Raw genomic sequence first — 21,327 nt, 5'->3', positions numbered from 1 at the left:
AAGCTGATTTATTTATAGGAAGGGAAAGGCGCGGTAACTGTCTCACTTGTTTTCTGTGGACACCACAACCGCGCCTTAAGGGAAGGGAGGAAGATGGGAGTGAAAGTGGAAAGAGAGAAAGAGGAGCCGTAGTGGAGGGCTACGGAGTAATTTCGACCACCTGGGGATCTTTAACGTGCGCTGACATCGCACAGCACATGACACCTCTTCGTTTCGCCTCCATCGAAACGCAGCCGCCGAGGTCGGGTTCGAACCCGGTACTCCGGCACAGTAGTCGGGCGTCTTACCACTGCACCACCCCGGCGGGGCATATATGGACAGCCACCTACTATTCCCGACCTGTGAAAGGGCGAAAGGGCAAAAGCCGCTGGGGAGCTAACAAAGGCCGCCGGTGCCACAAAAACCGCTCCTTTTGCCCTTTCACAGTTCGGGAATAGTCGATATCTGCCCATAGTCGATTGCTGCCCATATATAGCCATATATGGACAGCCACCTATTCTTCCCGACCTGTGAAAGGGCGAAAGGGCAAAAGTCGCTGGGGAGCTAACAAAGGCCGCCGGTGGCCACAAGAACCGGTCCTTTTGCCCTTTCACAGTTCAGGAATAGTTGATTTCTGCCCATAGTCAATTGCTGCCCATATATGGCTATTTTCGTCCCGTGACACCAAATATGGGCATGCCTAGAGTTGGGCCACTCGTACACGAGCACGAGCCATCCCAGAGCGAAGAAATACCCACACCATGTGACAGGGGGGAATTGCGCTGGCTGATATAATCGGCAGTGCAGTTTTCATATCTAATTTGGAATCGGTCTCAACTAGTACAATGTTTCGCCCCTAAGTGCTGTCAGTAGAATATAAGGGCCTATTCCATTTTGAACAGGCCATGCATGCTGTTCTTGTTTGGTTTAGCAGTCGAGCAAATGTTGTGGTCTTCATTCCATCTTTTGCTAAATGAGACGAGAATAATATTAGGCTTTTGCTCAAGGACTGCTAAGAAGCTCGTAATTTCGGTCATCATCCCACTGATAGTTTCAGCCATCAGCAAATTTAAAGCTAGCATCATTGCCAGATTGCATTATTGCGGACCTCGATATTCAATTGTTCGGCTCGTTGGTTTATTCAAAGGTCGAGGGAATGTCTGGACCGGGCATAGAGCCCAAATTCAGTGGCGTGCGATTGCTATTGCCATTTGTTTTGTTTTCTAAATGTAGATGATGCGCGAAAAGACCTGCCCTCTCTGGTTGTCTTGTAAGCATGGCAGTTGTTCACCAACAGGCCGGTACTCTCGCTAGCAGCGTTTCTTCACACGATGTTCCGACTTCAGTCTACCTCATAATCGTCCACATTCCCTTATGTTCTTTGAAACATCGGAATCTGGTACCAACCAACAAATGCTAACAGAGTCGATGCTACGTTGGTCCTGTGTGAGCGGCGGCGGCCACTACCGTCACCCTTATATCCAATTAGCGGCTGCTGTGTATGCATTGATTCATCAGCAAGGACTTAACAGAGAGGCAGAAGGCATTTTTCCGCCGACACCTTTCTACTAGTTCAAAACTGAAAGGCTAGCTTTTCAGAATTTCCGCTTTGTACAAAGTTGATAGATCTGCATGCCATTAGAAGCGCTACGTTTTAAGCATTGTTTGTTGTTACATCAGTTGTTTTAAAAGCAAGAAAGGTACTAAGAAACTGAATGAATTTCATCAAAGTGTCTTTCGTGAGCAGCTGAATTGTTCTGAAGCACTTTGTTGCGCATGGAATGACGAGCGCCCACTTCGCAACTGACGCATGCCGGCACACGTACATATTTTTTGAACACTATTTATATCCGGAGTCGCATCCGGCAATGAAGCACGTACAATTCTCAGACTTTTTCGTTGACGTTGATTGCATCTTTGTCAGCATGCAGCTCGCGTAAACAAGCAATATGCGCAGAAACTACACAAAAGCCCGCTTCTCTCCGTCGTCTGCTCCTGAAGCGCTAACGACGCTGCCGACAGCAGCGCTCCATTTTGCCCTAGCGGCATTCGGTCAGCAAATAAGTGGACAGATAAGAGGATCGCATCATTTGTTGCCACTGTTGCCATCATGTTCTTTGTGTTCTTTCAAAAAATATCTTGAAAGTTGCTGTAAGTTATGACACCATTTGGTCATTTAAAATACTAAGTTTTTATTTCTATACAGCTAAGCTTCAATGGCAATCACTAGTCGGAGTAGTAGCAGCACCACTAACAGCAAGAGAGTGGTAGTCACAGTGGTGGTACTTAAAAGTGCACTCTAAAATAAATATTTAGTAAAAATAAAACATGAAAAAAGTATAAAATATTTTTTGACTTCGATTTGTGGGCAAAGTGGCACTTAAAATTACTTTGATACAAAAGGGGACGCCAAAGTCACCAAGGCCTAGTCTAGTGCGCCTCGATGCCAAGGCCAATAGCTATCCATCTATCTAACTAGGAGGCGATTTCAAATTCTAGGTTGTCGGTTGTCGCCTATTATCACTGTCGAGCAGCTCGGGCTGTTGGTGCAGGGTTTTCTGAAACGTTCTTTTCGCTGCGCTATGAGTTCTGTGTCGTGTACCCTCTCAGAAGCGTCCTGCACGCTGCGTAATGACTGCTTTTTTCGTGACCGGCGACTGTTGCGTGCTGAGGCTGGCCGCCGCAATAAACGGTTGACGATTCTCAGTGCACGGAGGCACATTGACGCTTCCGTCGGTCAAGACGCAGCAGAGAGTAGCGAGGACGATGGTATGCTATTCATTCTTCGTCGTTCTGTGCCGGTTATTTGGTTCTTCAGAAGTCCATGTCTTAGCAGCTGTCCGGAAACGAAAGCTTGCAGCGCGAATTAAAAGTAAAGACGCGTCCTTTGTTACAGCTTTTTCCTGTTCAGTACACGTGTGCACGGTGCACGTGCATCGAGCCACCGCAACATCCATGCACCAGCCTGATAAAGTCTCTCGAATGTCGTGCTTCCAGCTCCATCGAAGGGAGGCAGGGGGCGTGTGTACACTGTAGCGTAAACTACGCCGTTGTTTTAGTGGCGCTATTTTCGGTCTTGCTTAAACCTCAGCGCGTTGTGCTAGAGCACGCCGCCTCTCCTCGAAGTGGTTTTATCATTTTCAGTTAAATGCTCGGGCACAAGTTTTCTCGATTGCAGTGCCTCAGTTCGATATTTACATTGTATTGTATTGAGTACTTGTTTATTATCCTTGCTCCAAACTGCTGCTTTGCTGAAATGCAGAACGGTGTGTACAACTCAACTACATGCTTTTCAAGCGCAATTGATGTTATAATTTGGGCCCGGGTTTGACACAATAAACTGGTATGCTTTAAGGAATTTAACATGAACATGGTAATGCATATTTGCTTAGAGAGCTTGCATTTGCTTTTGTAATATTAAATGGATGATCACGACACAATGCGTGCTAATTTTTTAAAATCATGATGAAGTTTGGTTTGTGTTGCACAAGTCTATGAATAGAACTAGCTTCTGGAGCAACATTTCTCTGAAATTCATAACAATTCTAACTAATTTAATTCTTGCACTAATACCAATGATCCCAGTTTTAGTATATTGTGGATGCTGTGTTACATGGTCTGGATTTGAGTTCGTTTGCAGCCCTGCTGTCAATCTTTTTGATGGGCTGTTTGTACTAGTGCACAAGCCTGGCGTCCTTTCTGTTCAACATGCACATGAGTTCATCCACAGCAGGTACACATTGTATGACCATCGGAAGCCTATACCAGCCTGTACAAAATGTATTCCTCTAATTACAGCTCAATTGAGTTTGACTTGACCACACAAAAGCAGAGCTTCAGCATAAGTGTCAGCCAATTATTGAGCGTTAAATGAACCACCTTTCCTTTAGTTGTGCTTCAGGGCTGGAATAATATAGAGATTCCAAAATCTATTCCATTCCCTTGTCAATGACGTCAAGATTGCGTATGAGGTGACGACTACATGAACTTCCGACATCCTGTGACGTTCTGCAATGCAACCTTATTATGCACAGATTCAAGTTTTAACCGGCCAATAGCAGAGAAAGCGATGGAATGGAATAGTTTTCGGGTGAAATAGAATCATTATATTATTCCACCCCAGAACAGTTAGAAGTTGACACAAGAAAGGTATGTCTTTCGTCTTGCTAACAATTCATCACATCAAGTACTCAAGCTACTGATTGTCACTTATTATGAATGCATAAAGCTCATATTGTGTGCATGAGGCACAACTACAGTACTTTGATCTACCTGATAGATTGATTCCCAGTGTTCACTTTGCTCTGAACCATACACTGCTGGCAGACATTGAAGGTTGTTTTTGCTTTCATGGTGAGGCTGCTCTTATAGTGGAGTTAATTGGCCCCTTGTTATTAGTGGGAATGTTAGCGTATACAAAGATGGCACCAGAAGACTGCTAGTGATTGTTTTTCTTTATTGGAGGAGGGAGGGGGGTCTAGGGTCTCTGCCAGATTTACAAAAATTCTTCTTGGCTCAGTTATGTCCAGGTGTAGTGTTACGATTCCTACAGCTGTAGTGAGCACTCAATGACGGCCAGCGTCATGCATCAGTGACGCCTATAATTGAATGCAACTCAAGAACTCAAGCAGGTGCCGCACAAAGGAGGCTTTTAAGCCAATGGCAGCGTCTGATTTTCATGATTTTATGGATGATCCCCTTTCATCTGGCGCACCTTGTGATGTTACACTAATAGACCATAGGGGATTATTCACCTTCACGAAAATTAGCTGGCTTCTTTTACTGAAGGGCCGCTTTCAAGGGGCATCTGCAGCTTCATTCTTGAGTTGTATCTCACAGTTGTAACTTTTTGGTTCAGGCAGCTTATATGAGGGTGATTGTTTAGCATTCTTACCTGTTCTTTCAGTTTCATCTGACCAGTAGCGTGCTCTGTTTGCTGCCAGAGAAATGCGGAAGCAACAATGTTCCTTACATCCTCCATGCATCCCTACTCTATACGAAACATTGCGTGTCACCACATCACTAAAAACAATGTCTCTGGCAGCAAACAATGCACACAGAAAATGTTGCTCAGTCACTGTGAAGAGACCTAATAGCCATACAAGCACTCCCTTTTTGAAGTACTGTGATGAGACAAAAAAGGCCAATGCTATCTACTTCTTACACACTGCAAAACATGTTGCCCAAAAGCTCATGTACAAAGGAATGAGAATTGCCTTTACGGTAATTCTGTTTTGGGTCTAATGACTACGAATTAAACTGGTGACAAGGTGCATTGTGGTAAGAATCAATCTGAACTACTGGTTACCTGGTGCTTTTACCTTTCTGTTTCAAACCTACTGTGCAGACACTCCATTCACTCGTCGCCTCAAACGTTGGAAAGAGCAGAAGAAACTACGAATGGCTGTCGCCACCAAGCAGAAAGTTCCTTTCCGGCCGCCAAGTCGGGAGCCCAGTCCACTACCGCTACCGTCGGACTATGCATCATTCCGCAAGCAACATACACGCTATTATGATAGCATCCGCCAGTCGGTAATGATCCTTCTTTACAGGTATAATATGTAACGCTAGATCATGGTGCATTCACATCACTACTAAATTGTATGTACTAGGTAATAGTATTTTTAAAAAACACTAGATAACTGATATTCGACATTCAAAATCACCGTAGGTGGATGATTTTGTCCCATTGTACTAGGCAGGCTAGTCCTCTAACGTTGAACTGCAGCCAAGCTAATGCACGGCTGCACTTTTCAGTGTGTCGCTGCATCTGCATTAGCTGCACACTGGAGCAAAGTAAAGTGGTGTGTCAATGTGCAGCCTCTTTAAAGTGCTGTTCATTACACTGCAGCATTTTGTTGGTATGCTGTGTGCGTTTTGCACTAACAGGTTGCTAAGACCTCTATTTTGCCCTCATTCAACTGCCGGCAAATGTGAAGGGAGACTGGGAGGATGCTTCCCATCAGCGAAGGTGTTGTTGTATTTGTATCGTGTTGTGGCACACACCACTTAAGCTGGAGTGTCTAACGACTTCAAAAGCCTGGAATGGTCACGAAAATTTTGCATATCTGGAAAAACAGGGGAAATGTTAATAGTACATTCAAAAAATTCGACCAAAAGAGGGAAATGCATTGGCTGAAATTGACACGATGGCCTGCATTGGCTTCAGTGGTGCGCCAAATGCGCATGATATGAAATGTGTCCGGAAGTTGGTGCTGGCGCAATCACTGTTTCTGAAGCTCTGGGGTTTAGAGATAACAGTGGCCGGGTGAATAAACCGGCGGTGGAAACTAGCAAAAAACGACTGGAAGATTGGTGGCTTAAAAGCAGAGAAGGGACATAATGTTAGTAATGTAGGAACAAAATTTAATAAATAGAATGATGGATTAGTTAACCAATCTAAATCAATAATTAAGATATAGGGAGAAAAATGAGCATGATAGCTACTGCTACCACCCCGTTTCAAAGGGGACGCTCCTATATTCCATCCATCCATTCCATCCATCCATCCATAGTCCATGCATGTTGATTTTGCTTTCCATGCATATCGGCATAAACGCCAGCGCCTGCAATAATCTTGGATGCATTTTTCTCATTGTTCACAAAGTAAGCTCTGCATATGCAGTTTGTTTTTTGCACTGGTTGCTGCACCTCTCACTATGTTTGAGCTGGCACAGATCAGGAAATGTGTATTAAGGTCAAAGTTAAGTCCCCACAGAGAGCCAGAACTAGTAGAGCATGGAATCTGCAGTTTCACTTCTCTCATGTCAGAGGTCATGACAGCCATGCAGCCCTAACATAGTATCAGAATTGCATATTCTGAGTATATTGCTGTGGAATGCTTGCTCCCCATGTCCTGTCGATTTCATAGGCTCTACACGAAAGTGGCCAAAGACGTCAGCTACTTGATGTCGTGTCTGCCCTCTCATCTCATCATATTTCTTAATCGATGACCATTCTGGCTTAGCCTTAATGAGAGTGCAGAAATTGGATTTTTTTTTTTTGTAAACATGATCTTGTGTTTGTCTTATATTAGTGCTGCTGGCGAAAGAGGCATCTAGGTAACCAAAGGGTGCCATGTTGAAAGCCTGAAAGAAGCTCTGGGTGCTCTGACTTGTGTACAACACTCGGACTGATTTAGAAAATTTTCCGAAAGCGATTATGAACTGGTCTGTTGCTTTGTGAAGGGGCGTGTAACTTCATCTGAAATTTCTGCTCTTGTGAGCCATTGAACGAGCACAACAGTTTGTAAGCATGATTTTCATTCCCCCATTCAAAGCTAACAGCTCAGATCAGTCCGGCATTCTTAGTGTGCTGAGGAGGAAAGTGCTGCCAGTATTGCTGTGTTGATTTTAATCAAAATGTGACAGCCTTGGCCTGACGTGCGAGGTCAGAGGGCTATGTATCCTTTAGAATGCCACATTAGTGGTGAGTGTTATTCAGTGTAGCAACTATGCCTTGAAGTGTCATAATGGGCGCGGATGATTTCATCTCGCTAATGGTCTGGCTTGCATCGTAGGCCAAGCTACCATTCGTTGTCCATCTTGCAAGCCATATCGTGTGTCACAATAATGGGCAATAACCAGAAATTGACATTGGAGAGCCTTAGTGGGAGACTAAACTTGGCATAGGTTTTGTACTTTACTCTAACCCTGGAATTGTGCAGGATGTGGAGGCCATCAGAAAGGCATGATGCAGTGAGACTAGGGTGGTAAGAATGGAAGAAACCAGTAACGAAGAAGCTCATCAAAGAATTAGCAGTAAGAGGGAAATAGAGGATTTCAGGATCTCACGGGAGAACAAACATTCAGCTTGAACTGAGGAAAATGCCTTTAGTGTAGAAACAGTGAATTATTACTTGTGCGATACCATTACTGGGTGCACAGTAGAAGTAGGCAATAGGATAGTTAGAGTGGGTACTGGTGAAATATTCAAGAAGATGAAAGATCTGATTGAAATGCCAAAGCATGAAAGCAGTGTCATTACCAATATGGATAATATTTCAAAGTAGGTGAGGAGTTCTATGCTTCTCTGTACTGCAGGCAAGGTAACCAGGACGGTAATGAGAATACAATTCATGCAGTGCAATCTGACGTTCTGTCAGTAATGAAGAAGTGTGTAAAGCTTTAGAAGCAGTGAAGAGGAAAGCAGCTAGGGCGCATTAGGTAACTAAGGATTTGTTGAAGAACGATGCAGAAGTTTTGCTTGAAAGACTGGTCACACTCTAAGCTCAATGCCTCATGACCTCAAGTATTCTGGAATCTTGGAATAACGCTAACATTATCTTAATCCATGAGAAGGTGGATGTCGGGGGCCTGAAAAATTGCTGATCAGCTAACTATTAGTTGCATGTGAGGGATTCAGTAAGGAAATTTGGTAACAGAATGAGGACAACCTTGACTTAAATCAGCCAAAGGAGCAGGCAGGCTTTCTGAAAAGCTTTACAGTTGATCATATCTACGCTATCAACCAGGTAAATCCGCTCAGAACGCAGCGAGCCTCTATACATAGCTTTTATAAATTACAAGATAGCATTGGAATTGGTTGAAATTTCATTAGTAATGCAGGCGTTGTGATATCGGGGTGTAGGTGAGCCATTTGTGAAAGTACAGGAAGATGTCTATAGTAGCTACACAACAACCATAGCCCTTCATAAAATGATAAAATCCCCATAAACAAACTGTGCTAGGCAAGGAAACACGATCTCTCCAGTGCTATGCACTACTTGCTTACAGGAAGTATTCAAAGACCTGTATTGCAGACAGAGATAAGGGTTAATGGAGAAATCCTCAGTAAGCTGATATTCACTGATGACATTGCCTTGCTAAGTGTTGAGGGGACGAATTGCAAAGGATGATTGACGCCCTGGAAAGGCAAAGCAGAAGGGTATTTCTAAAATTTAATATGCAGAAAACTACAAGTAATACTCTTGTTTGGGTGAGTTGGTTCATCTTTGAAAAGTTTATATGTTCTTCGTTCACTTCATGCTTCATCTTCCCTTTTATCCGTATCGTGGCCTTTTCTTGTATTTGATTACTGTATATCGAAGGGTATCAGTTTTTAGACGTTTGCTATCTGGCGGAACACTTGGCGGCGGGATGCTATGTGGGCAGTGCGTCTATTTTTATTTTTTCTTGTGTTTGCTCAGTGCCGGTATAAATGTATCGGCTTTTTCAAAATTAAAACCAGTTGGAAGTTGCGCTCCGTACATGTCGTTTATGTGCCTCGTTGTGTCCAGTCTTTTTTGCGCAAGTATACGTAACCTTTCAAAGATAACTACAGTAATGTTTGACAGCCGCCTCATAAGGGAATAGCTGTTTATGATAAGTAGCAAGTCACTGGGGGATAAGGGAATATGTCTACATAGGGCAGGTAGTGACCACAGAAAGTAAAATAAGTAGAAAAATGTGATTGGAGTGCATTTGGCAAGTACTCTCAGGTAATGAATGGCAGCTTTCCGGTATTCTTCAAGTGATAAGTGCAGTAGTGCCTCGTTAATACGACCCTCATTAATATGAGCAACTCAAGTTATGCACAGCTTTTCTAGGCTCCAAAAGTTTTCAATGTATTTATTACTCGTTAATATGGAAATGCTGTCTGGATAATGGGCAGTTGGGAAATGTGCAGAGCGCATCAGGCCCAATGTACTTTTGTCACATTTATGGAGACATTGATGAGAACAGACTATCTACTGCCCGGTCCATATGATTCATTTTGAATGCTTGTGAGTGCAGGCCAGTTGAGGAACGTAATTCAGTTTTGTAAATAACTCAAGTGATGACTCTCTTCTTTTAAGGCAAAAGCCTTTCTATGCTCATAGGTAATATCTCGCATCTGTGAGATGTGTCTGTGAGATTCCGCAAGGTGGGTCAGTGAAACACCAGAAACATGGCAATAGGTTCTGACATTAACATAATTTCCCCAGTAAGGATGTTGCAATAGGCTCTAATTGCATGATTGATGATAGGTTCTGTATTGCATTATTGGATGAGTGTCTGCGGCTGGAGCAAAGCAGAAAGCTAAATTTCAATTGCTTTCACCTGACTGTGTGGTGATGGCATGCATTGCTTGAACAGTTGTCATAGAAGTGAACTCATTTATTCATGATATGCCTATAACATATCATAGACAACTAAATTCATCAAGTTGCAACCCATTATTTCAGTCATTATGCTGTCTGGGGAAATAGGCTTGCGATCCACAAGTTGTCTGCTTTCTACTTCATTGGCCATTACTGTGCAGAATTCTGGCATGTTGTCGTTAACATTTTTTCTTCTTGACTCGTTATTATGGACAACTCGCTTCATTGACTGTTTTGTTCCGAGAACTATAGTGTCCATATTAATGAGGCATGACTATCTAACAGCTCGATCTTACCAGTACTCACATATGGGGCAGGAACATGAGGCTAATGAGAAGGGTTCAGCTTAAATTGAGAGCAGTGCAGAGTGCTATGAACAGAAAATCGTTTATGTAAAGTTCAAAAGCAGGAAGCATGCAGAGCAGATCAGGGAACAACCACGTGTTGTGGACATCCTTGTTGCAGTCTGAAGAAATGGCGATGGGCAGGGCCCGTAATGCAAAAGTAAGATAACAGATGGCCACTAAGGGTAGATATTTGGATTCCAAGGGGAGACAAGTGTAGCAGAGGGCAGCATAAAATTAGGTGGGCGGACGAGATTAAGAAGTTCATCGGGATCAACTGGAGGCAGCTAGCACATGACCAAGTTAATTGGAGGGATATTGGAGAGGCCTTTGCCGTGCAGTAGGCGTAATCAGGCTTATGATGTAGTCCCTTGTAGGCTTTTAAGCAGTCCAAGAGAAAGCTGCACCAATCCATTATTGAAAAGATATCTGGCCATATCAGCCTTTAGCAAGCAACTCCCTCTTTTTCTGTCTACACTGTGACTGGAACAGCACCTCTAGGTACTTCCAGAATGTGGTGTTTCATGACAATATTCAGTAGCACCCCTCTAATATGGGCATACTAAATTCATTGTGTCATATTTGATCGTATTGAAATCTGGATTTGGATTTTCTTGCGGTTTCTGGAATTTGGCAAAATGGTCCTTTTTTTTCTGAATGCAATCACACGTTATGTGACTACAGATTGAGGCACAATTTCCCTACCTCATTATATGATGGCAAGTGGGCATCAACGCATGATGAATGATGATGAAGAGTAACAAGATATTTCTGTGTAATAACTCTTATATTTTATGAAAATGCATTTCTGAATTGAAGCTCTTTCTGTTTATGTCTGAACTATTGAAGAATATTTGATATTATGCAATCTCACTTTCTAAACTGATCCACAGTCAAAATTGCTGTCATGTAGAAAGCGGTGCTCAGTATTAAAATAAGCTATCCTCATTAAAGAGCTCAAAGAGAAACGGCATGCTTCATTAGTCACAACTCAAATCTGGAATTCCTTCAGAAACAAAAAATGAAATAATGCAACATGCAAAACAAATTGGTTTTCAGTGCAACGTTTGCAGTTTCAGTGACATTTTTTTCCTTCAAATGGCCTTTCTGTACTGGCCATTGGCATTACTTGTTGATTTTCTATTTCTTCGGTGGTCAGGGAATTTTGACATGAATAGCCAGGGGACGCATTGAAAAGTTGAGGATCTTGAACACAGTTGCTTGCTAGACAAAATGAGTGTGACTGATCGGAAGTGGCTGGCTTTCTGCTGTTCATGCAGTTCAGTACAACGGCTTCTTCATCCATGACGTGTGGTGATCGGCACGCTGGGTGCAAGGCCTCCAAGGAGTCAGCTCGGCCCGCCTGGGATGACTCGACACAGGTGTCATTTGCACCCCCTGGTTTCCTGTTTCAGTGCCAACCGCTTAACGTGAAACGAATCGGCACTGCTGCTGCCAAGGCAACTGGAAGGTACTGAGTGTTTTACGTGTTCTTCTCGCTAGTGTGCTTTATTTCTGCGTTCTTTGATCTTTGAGTGTAGTTGCCATGGTACCTCTCCTACTGTGCACGACAATTTCCATTCATATCCTCCAGCTCAGTGACATTTACTTTGCAAGATTTCATGTGTTCTGACCCTCTCCAGTGTCTTAAGCAATGTACTGCATATATTATCGTAAAAATGCATTCTTTAAAAACGTAGCGAAGACAAATCGAAATGCAGCACATGACATAAGCGAAGAAAATGTGTAGAACTGTAATTGGTAATTAAAGACAGCTATATTTTTTTTAACTCCAAAAGAGCATTTGTACCTGGCCAGCAGTTTTTCAGCCAAGAGCTTCCTCTCTTTATGCTGCCCTGTTCTCCAGAAACTGTGCCATCGGCACTGCCTACTGTTGCAAGTGCCGTCGTTGTAGCAAGTAGCAAAGTGCATGTCTGGGAATGAGAATCCACAATGAGAGCTGCAGATAGGAGCCATTAACATTGTTGCATCATACCTGCTGTTACAAGCTTGTGTCCTTGTGTCCTCCGAATTATTTTGTGTTGTGGGGCAAACAGTGCGTTTGCTGCCATTGTGCATTTACGATTTATACGATTTATTTCATTGCATTCTTTTTCGAGTTTTTTGCATCCATTCGTTATTGCTAAACAGATTTTAGTGATATAAAATGTAAAACCACTTCCACTTGCACTCAGTACTTGACTTTGGTAGGGATGTTTCTGGTTAGCCTGATGTACTGCTGTGTTCCATGCAACTTCTTGAAGTGGACTTGCAGTAAACTCTCCTTAATTTGGCCTTCAAGGAACCAGGAGAAGTGGTCAAATTAACCAAAGTTTCGAATTATCAAATGGGCTTGAAAAGTCTGCCAAAAACCATTTGCATTACGGTAATTTTATCTAATGGACAGTTGTACGATGGTTGTCTGTATTTGCGGTGAAACACAAGTGGCTCCCCACTTCCGTGCACTCCTCTCTTGTTGCTTTTGCTTTGTGAGAAAAAAAAAATGGGGGACACTTAGGAACACCTAGGAGTATGAAGATGAAAGCTGCCGCCCACAATAGTTTGTCCACATCTTCCATGCCACTCACAGTGTTGCATTGTAAGTCTAAGCAGTTTGAAAACGTAAGGTAGTGTAAAACAGTCTGGGCCAATTATTTGTGGTGAATGAGCGACGCAACCTGTGGAAATTCTTCGTCTGCCACTGCTGCTAAACGTGCTGCATGAGCAGAAACTCAAAGCAACAGCTAGGCACTGCCTCTGCGAGGACCGTGCCATTTGCAACACCGCAGCCAAAGAGCGGCACCCAAATTTTGCTTTGTTGGATGTCGTAATCGTTCTCAGAATTCTTTAAGGGAATCTTCACTTGAGGTAACGAAATTCCATGTGTTTGACTGCAATGTTCAGCTACCTTACACATAAGTCAATGGTGCTTAACACACTACTTTTGCCAGCAAACTTGCATCTTCATTCATTGAACCTTGAGCATGCTTTTGCTCTGAACTGAATAAAAAGTAATGGCCTGGTTATCTCATAGATAGCCAATCGATCATTCCTACTTGCAGCTAAATCTGGCAAGATTTATCATTTTTAGTACCAAAGAGATGACCTGCAGATTATGTTGCTGCTCTAGTATCCCTTTGCTACCCTGGTATTTCATTTTGTATCTGCCCTCTTCTTCTTCATCTCTCTCCATAGTAGTGCATCAGCATGGAAAGCTAAAGGCTTTAATGGCAATCTGCTTATACTCAGTGTGGTTTCTTGCAGAACCAAGAAAAGTCGCAACAAGGTGGAGGGAGAGAAAGTGGAGCCAGAGAAAGCTCAGGAAGCAGGCAAGTTAATGATACTATATTTGGCAGGCATTGCACTTTAAGAGAGTTCGGTAGCCCCTCTGGTCTGATGAGACAGCCACTTTGTAGCATTTGGACTCTCTCATTGTGTTGGGTGTGGTGCCACTTAGCTCATGAAAGGGCACCTATTGGACATCACATTTTTGGTGGTTCGTTCGGTCAGACATTGATCGTCTGTTCTAGCCCTGGAAACACAGTAGAATCCACAGTACTCTAAAACAGCCATATAAGGACACTGTAGCCACAAGAACAGTCCTGATATCTACAAGATTGTGAGTCTGCAGAATTTTTAGCCTCGGCAAATCGCAGTGGCTTTTAAAAAATTTTGGGTAATGCCACATATTTTGGCTTTCGTCTCTTTGTCTAGCATGCATGCAAGAGAGAGCATGTAGATGTACTACGGCCGCCTGGAAGAAGGCCCACGTTCATTCATTAGCTTGCTAAGCCTTTACAGCGTCATTAGCAGCCTCAGAAATAAGTAGGTAAAATGAAAGGCCAGCATTGATGTGCACGGGGAAATGTGGGCATTGAGGTACATCTGGATTCAGCACTTTACATCTGCTTCATGATGCAGTAATTATCGACATAACTTGCAGGGATCGAGTTGACTTACCCTACCAGTTTCAGTGAAGCTGTTCTCTACACTGCAGACAGCTTTTGCATGCCCTTTGTCAGCCATTGGAATAACAGTGCTAAAGTTATGCAGCAAACATTGCCGGGAGCTGTTGATCTGCATGCCTGCTTTTTACATTTTTACATATGTGGGGAAACCGTCTCAGGCATAGGTCTGACATGGTTTTGTCAAGCTACTTATTTCAAACCCTCCGAGGCTGGCACTTGTCTTGCAAGCCATGTTTACGAACATGCGTAGCCGTGAGTGTTTGAAATTTTAGGTACAGTCTTTGTCAAAAATATACGGCCCAAGGGTTTCGCTTCTAAGCCCTGTAACGCAGCGCCTGGTCGCAATACTGGAATATGAATGTATGCAAGAGCAGGATGAGGACGAGCTTTGTCATCTATAAGATTTTGAATGCCAGTGTTGTGATACGAGCCCCGTTATGGGGCTTAGAAGGAAAACCCCTGGGCCGTATACTTTTGACAAAGACTGTACATACACGATCATTCGAGGAACCCTGACAAAATGGTACCCCCTTGTACTGGATGTACTAGGTAAGTGTAACTAAACTTAAGAAAAAAAAAAGGCAGAGTCCTAGTCCAGTGAAGCCAACTGAGGGCTGCTGGGGGTTGCATGGCCTAGTCTTTTTTTTTTTTCAGTCTCCAGATTTAGTTACTAATTAGTAAATACTATATAGTTAACTTTTTGTTATTGGCTTTGAGAAGAGAATTCCAATTGCAAAGTTGCAGAGTATCTTGAAAAACAGCTGCCTGCAGTGTTCGCACCAAGGTGGCATTTACACAGTGTTCTTTGTGGGCCTGAATGCTATCACATGAGCAGCTGGTGGCTTATATCTGTTGCTCAGTCTATGCGTCAAGCCCAATCGAGGATGTGTTCCTGAGGAAAGCAGGTTTCGTTCACTGAGACACATCCTGGGATGGTGAAGTAGCATCATTGTCACGGAAAAATCTTTTTATTGTCCGAGGTGTCTCCTAAAGCTGGTGAACGAAAGGGACCTGAAAATATTGTTTTTATTATTAAAAGTCAAGTTATTACATGTCTCTAAAGAAGCCGATTTTATTTTATCAGCACTTATACATTGGTCGCCATTTGCCAGTTTAGAACTTTCTATATTTTTTTTTTCTTCATTTTTTCCCCGTTTCATTAATTGCTTTGCTTTGTGCACCCTGCCGAGAACATTGAAAAATTTATACAAAATCGTAAAGAACTTGTTACACGATTTGCAGTGCAATGCAGTAGCAGTGGTGTCTCTTCACATATGGCTCTATCGCATTTTTGAGGATGCTTTACCACACGGACTGTGGTAAAGCTTGTGAATAGCTTGTGAATAGCTTGTGATTGCAGTGTAGTTTCTGCATGCTGGAAGAATGCGTATGTGCAGCGGCATTGTTATCGGCAACGGCTCATTAGGCCAAAGCGAGGAGGAGGAGGAAAAACATTTATTATGTAAACTTCCTTTTCTTCCTGAGTGGAGCCCTCAGTCCAGGGCTCCATGTGCCGCCTCAATGCTGCAGGCCCGCCAGAACAGCTGTCGCTGGTCTTGCGGTTTGGTGCAAGAAATAAATACACGTCAGTCCATAAGCCCATGGGCCACGGCAATCCTCTCGGCCCGCTCGATTAGCCGGCGTTGTTCGGCCAGCTTCGTGCGGGACAAGGCATCTTCCCAAGATGAGAGGGTGGGGTGAGGTACAGGTGGAATGCCGCCGGGTGGCTTTGGGCAGGCCCAAACAGAATGGTATAGTGTAGGTTGGTGTTGTTGGCAGGCGGGGCATTTATCTGGGTAGCGGGTGGGGAAGAACAAATGTTTGTGGTACAAATTTGTATACGTGTGAGTCTGAAATTGTCGCCATGCCACAGCTTCGGCCTTGGTGAGTGTTGGGTGCGGCGGTGGCAGAGTTCTTCTTTGTGTGCGGTAATATAGTGTAATGTGGGTGTAAGACTGTGGAACTGTGCTGGCGTCCTCTGTGTCTACTTCCCCCTCCGCTTCCGTTGACAGCGCCTGGAAGGTTGCTGCTCGGGCGAGCTCGTGCGAACGCTCGTTGCCAGGAAGGGAGGAGTGACCAGGAGTCCAAACAATTTTAAAAATGGGAAAGGTATGATAGTTTATAGGTGAGAGCACGCTTGAAGCCTCGAAAGATAATGTATCCTTCGCGAAGGCGCGACACGCAGCTTGTGAATCTGTGATTATTGTGTATGTCGGGACTGGTGGGATGTTTGTAACATGTGTCCATGTGGTGTATGAAGCCGTCGTGCTCGAGTTCCTGCCACGAACGGAGCCCGTAATCTTAATTGAGCCGTTGGCGTCCGTAACAGCTAGCGCCATAGCGTCTGTGCCCGATGGATATCTCGCCGCGTCGACATATAAAACAGTTTGGACACCTCTGCACTGGCGCAGGAGTGCCTTGACTCTAGCGGTCCTACGACCAGTGTGGAGTGCGGGGTCCATATTCTTTGGAACTGGCGCGACCCTGATCTTAGCTGCCAGTTTGGGCGAGATGGCATGGTACCTCTGTTGCAGTGGTGTTGTCGGCTCCGGGCAGCCTAGTCTACGGAGAACAGTCCGGCCCACTCTAGTGTCTCGAAGGCGCGTGAGTTGGCCATTCCTTTGGGCTTCTATCAGCTCTTCTGCGGTATTGTGGAGGCCAAGCTGAAGCAGGCGATGCGTCGAGGTGTACGGGGGAAGTCCGAGGGCTGTCTTTACTGCCGATCGTAGAAAGATGTTCAGATGATTGAGTTCAGTTCGATTGAACTTGTGATAAGGGGCGTGAAACGTCATACGGCTGATTAATAGCGCCTGCACGATTCGCATGGTATCTCTTTCCTTGAACCCCCCACGTCTGTTGGAAATACGGCGGATCAAGTGCGCCACCTGCGCAAATTGCTTCTTCAGCAGCTGTATAGTGTAGGTCGCTCTGCCGTTGCTCTGCAGATACAGGCCCAGTACCCTTAGTCGATCCACTCTAGGGATGGGAATTCCTTCGAGATGCAAGTCGATTTCCCGGTTGACTACTTGGGTCCTCGCTCGTGCACGAATCACAAGCAGTTCTGATTTCTCAGCCGCGCATGTAAGCCCGCACTCAGATGCGTACTGCTGTGTCATCTCAATTGCTTCTTGAAGGCTGTCTTAGATGTGGCCGTCAGAGCCTTTGGTGATCCATAACGTGATGTCGTCAGCATAGAGCGCATGATGCAGATCAGGAATTCTTGACAGCAGCAGAGGACGTCCTGCCATCGCCACGTTGAAAGCGAGGAGCACCAGCGCATGAGCTTGTACGCTTGTGAATTGGAATCGGAGAACAGACTAGCAAGGAATCCAGGCAACAGCATCACATCATCAGTCCACTCAGTCTATTGACCAGCCGTGGCTATCTCTACTTCCTTTTCAACGAACAGATGTGGCCTGCAGTCACCAAGCAGTCTTCAACTGCAATAACATTGACTACAGATGCGAGTGAGGGAAATATGCATCGGTGTTAAAAATGCTCGAACAGCATGATGTCATTTTGTATGAAAAACAGTTACGCACCAAGCAGCATCCGAAGTGGGGCCGATGTGGAAACCCTATCTTCACTGCGAGGTGGCATTAAGTTAGAAAAAGTGAGACTGTGTGACTGGACTAAGTATTTTGGAAATGTGGGTCTTCAGTTCATCGTCATCACTGCCATAGTGCACTCAAAGTGTGCGGGCACCACTATTTTATGCAATTTAAGTTCGGGAAGGTCTAGTTGGACTAACCGGTGACTTCATGAGATTCTTACCTCGACTTGACACCCCCTCCATCTCAATTAACTAGTGTGAGCCTGTCCATGATCAAAATCCCGTACATACTCGTATAAGGGCCATACCCTCAGCTTGGTGGCTGGTAACTAAAAATAGCTAGGAAAACTGTTTTATGCGTGCATAACTTCGGCCACATAAACATACTTATGGCAGCGAAGGAGTTCTCGTGTGCCGGACTACACACGATGCCTCAGCGATGTTAACGCGGCTTGTACGCTCGGCATTTGCCCCTGAAAGGACGAAATGTTATGCTGTGCAAAAGCTAGAAGGGGGTGCATGCACGTCACGTGCGCCCTGACAGGCAAGGGAATCTGAGTGATATGTTTCCATGCAGGGATAGGCTCAGACACCAGCGGAATACACACCGTACTAGCTCACCATTTGCCTGGTAGCGCCACGGCCACCTTCCAGCGGAAAATGAACACCCTCCTCTCGAAACATCAGGCTTATGCGGCCGCATACCTCGATGACATCGCCATTTTCTCTTCCTCGTGGGCTGAACACTTGCGTCACATCAAAGCCACAGCGAAGGCATTTTGCATCTAGTCAACACGTACTGATCAAATGTGTTACATTGCAATTAGCTCGTCATCTGACAATAACATACTATTAAAGTGGGCATGTAATTGATTTCTGCAAAAATCGGACAGCAATGCACAGAAATGCAGGCCAGGGAAAGGCCAACCCACACAGACAGCCGAAGGTCGAATGTGTGAAAAACCGCTGGCCAAGCACGCACAACTATGAGACCTTAGGAAGATCGTAACGCAAGATTACGTGACATTTGCTGGTAAAGTAATACAGGAGTTAAACAATTGCTAATAACAAGGTTTACTCTGGGTGGCTCGGCTTGATCACACTGGCATATGCCATATCATCCGTACTTTCAATGCTCTGTATCTGCAGAATTCGCTGTGGCTGTGCTAATTCATCATATAAATGCTTGTCGCCGCATTAAAAAATGGACGAATAATTGGGGCTGCGCTGTCATCTGAAAATTTTAACGAGAAAATGGCTCTCATGTGTAAGGGCCGCACCCCGTCAGAATACAAGAAAAAAAAAAGTGCGGCTCTTACACTAGTATATACTGTGTTGAGTATCTGATGCCATGGACTTGGATGGGCGTCCGTCAGTACTAAGCTGCTAGCTCAGATTGTCTGAACTTCTTAATGGGGTTCGTAGTGAGGTCTTACTGTAATGATGATTGCAGAACAACAAAATACTGCAGACAAAGCGAATGAATTCCAAACAGCCCTCAGTTGGCTTCACTGGGCCCAGCGTATGCGTGCGAAAGAAGTGTGCTAGCCGCTTCCTTGAAGCATTTAGACAAGAGGCCTCTGTCTGAGGAACTGCTGCTGGGTGCTTGGCAGGACAAGGGGAAGGGTGTCCAGGCAGTGCGTATTCTTTGCCGTTTTTTGTGCGCCAGCGGACTTGATTCGTGCTTGTAAAACAAGCTACTGTGTCTGTATATGTATTTCATATGCCTTCTCCCACATCGTCACCCATCATGACCTTCTTTCTTCTCTCCTTCCCCTTCCCCAGTGCAGAGTAGCAGGCCAGATATGAATTATTCCGGCCAACCTCTCTACCTTTTCCTTTCAATAAATCCATCTATCTATTCACTGGGACAGAACACAGTCTGATATAAAACCTTGGGGGCATTTCACTGAGACACCTGGTGAGACACCTAGCACATATAACAATACAACACTCAAGCTTCAAATGCAAGCAGTTTGTTTCCGATAACCAGAATGGGCCCATGGCAGATTGCCCCATTTGACTAACTTTGTTGGCTTATAGTGGTTATACTGCTTGCCACTGTGCATATCACTGTGACTACATGGGTTGATGCTGCTGATGTGTAAAACTGCAGAGCAATGCTGCAGCTGCGGTACGCACTTTTCTTCTTGGTGCAGCCGAGAAGCTGTCCAGGTGCAAGGTTCCGTGCTGTTGAAATTAGCTTGAGAAAATGATCCAAGCACACCTGCACCATGCTCTCGTAATAGAGTTGCTGAATGTTAATAATACTGTGATGGCTATATAGTTAGGCTGACTGTTTCAAATATACTATACCTACGTGGGGATTCATACTTGGCTCATAAATTTTTCTGTCCACCGCACGTATTCGTTGTTGACATAGGCCGCCATATTTAACACTTTATGGGGAGTGATAAAAAATGAACAATCTTCAGCCTTCGACATTTCTCGTGCATCGATCGCACACAGCACTCATTGGCTCAGCAGCTTCTTCTCCTCTGTTTGTTACTGCATTCGTAGGCAATGCAGTACTGTCTAGGTTACTTCTTAAACTTGCAAGAGAGACTGTTTAGTCACTCGCAGCGGTTAAAACACCCACTTATTGTGCATGGTGCAAAGGCAGTTCACAACATTTTGGCAGGCTAAGGAAAGATGGCGCTTGATGCCAGAGTTTGAGTTTTGGTGTGAGAATAATATATTCTGGTATAAAATAGTATGAAGTTTACCATACTTGTCTGCAGTGTTCAAGCATTGTGATGCAGATCAAATTAAGTCAAGCCTTAACGCAGCTGCTTTGCTAGGACAGTACACTTGTGTCTGTGTGATTCGCGCAACTTTTCACCTTGCTGGGACGCACTTATCAGCAAAATTCAGTACATGCCTTAAGTGAATTATTATCAGCAAAATACAGGACAGCTCGTGTGTTGACAAGTACGATATACTCTGTAGGCTTATGCAAGAACATGCTGACAAAAGCCAGGTGTGCAGCCAGGGGTAGTGACACTGATCATAATTAAAGCCCTTTCAGTGTTTCGGGGAGTTTTATATTGTTGATTTATTGTTTTATTCTTTTTGTTTCGCAGAAATGGCAACAGCAGCACCGAAGTCCAAGAAGCCATCACTCAAGCTGCCAGATTTCACATTTCTTTTTCAACCGTCTCGTTTCTCACTTCTGTTCTCCGACTTGGAAGAGTAAGCGCATTTTCTGCTCGGGCACCGACAGCAGCATGGTGTCAGGCGTTAGCACTGGTGTGCTGCTTGGCTGCAGTAGTGTTAGAGTATATTTTTTTTAGGTCTGCATTGGCATGCTGCCTTGCTTCAACGTGAACTTATGCTCTCGCATTCAACCAGAGATCAGCTTGGCATGCAGTTCGGTCACTTGCTGAATGCCTGTGCATGGTT

The 21,327-nt window shown here is 44.4% G+C and overlaps 1 protein-coding gene across 2 annotated transcripts in view; it reads left to right on the top strand.

Annotated features, from left to right (window-relative positions):
• The first annotated feature begins 2,418 nt into the window (after positions 1-2,418).
• Positions 2,419-21,327, top strand: part of LOC146198756 (uncharacterized) — a 43,073-nt gene continuing 24,164 nt past the window's right edge. For both annotated transcript variants that reach the window (XM_084594257.1, XM_084594256.1), the window contains exons 1-5: positions 2,419-2,748; positions 5,327-5,511; positions 11,685-11,875; positions 13,669-13,733; positions 21,009-21,117. In XM_084594257.1, the coding sequence (XP_084450383.1) occupies positions 2,562-2,748; positions 5,327-5,511; positions 11,685-11,875; positions 13,669-13,733; positions 21,009-21,117 (737 nt within the window). In that variant the 5' untranslated portion in view covers positions 2,419-2,561. The remainder of the gene's footprint in view (positions 2,749-5,326; positions 5,512-11,684; positions 11,876-13,668; positions 13,734-21,008; positions 21,118-21,327) is intronic.

The sequence above is a fragment of the Amblyomma maculatum genome, chromosome 2, assembly GCF_055883805.1.
Source record: "Amblyomma maculatum isolate TAMU_Amacu chromosome 2, ASM5588380v1, whole genome shotgun sequence".
NCBI lineage: Eukaryota > Metazoa > Arthropoda > Arachnida > Ixodida > Ixodidae > Amblyomma > Amblyomma maculatum.
Note: the sequence above shows the minus strand (reverse complement) of the source record. Positions and strands in the feature narration are given on the sequence as shown.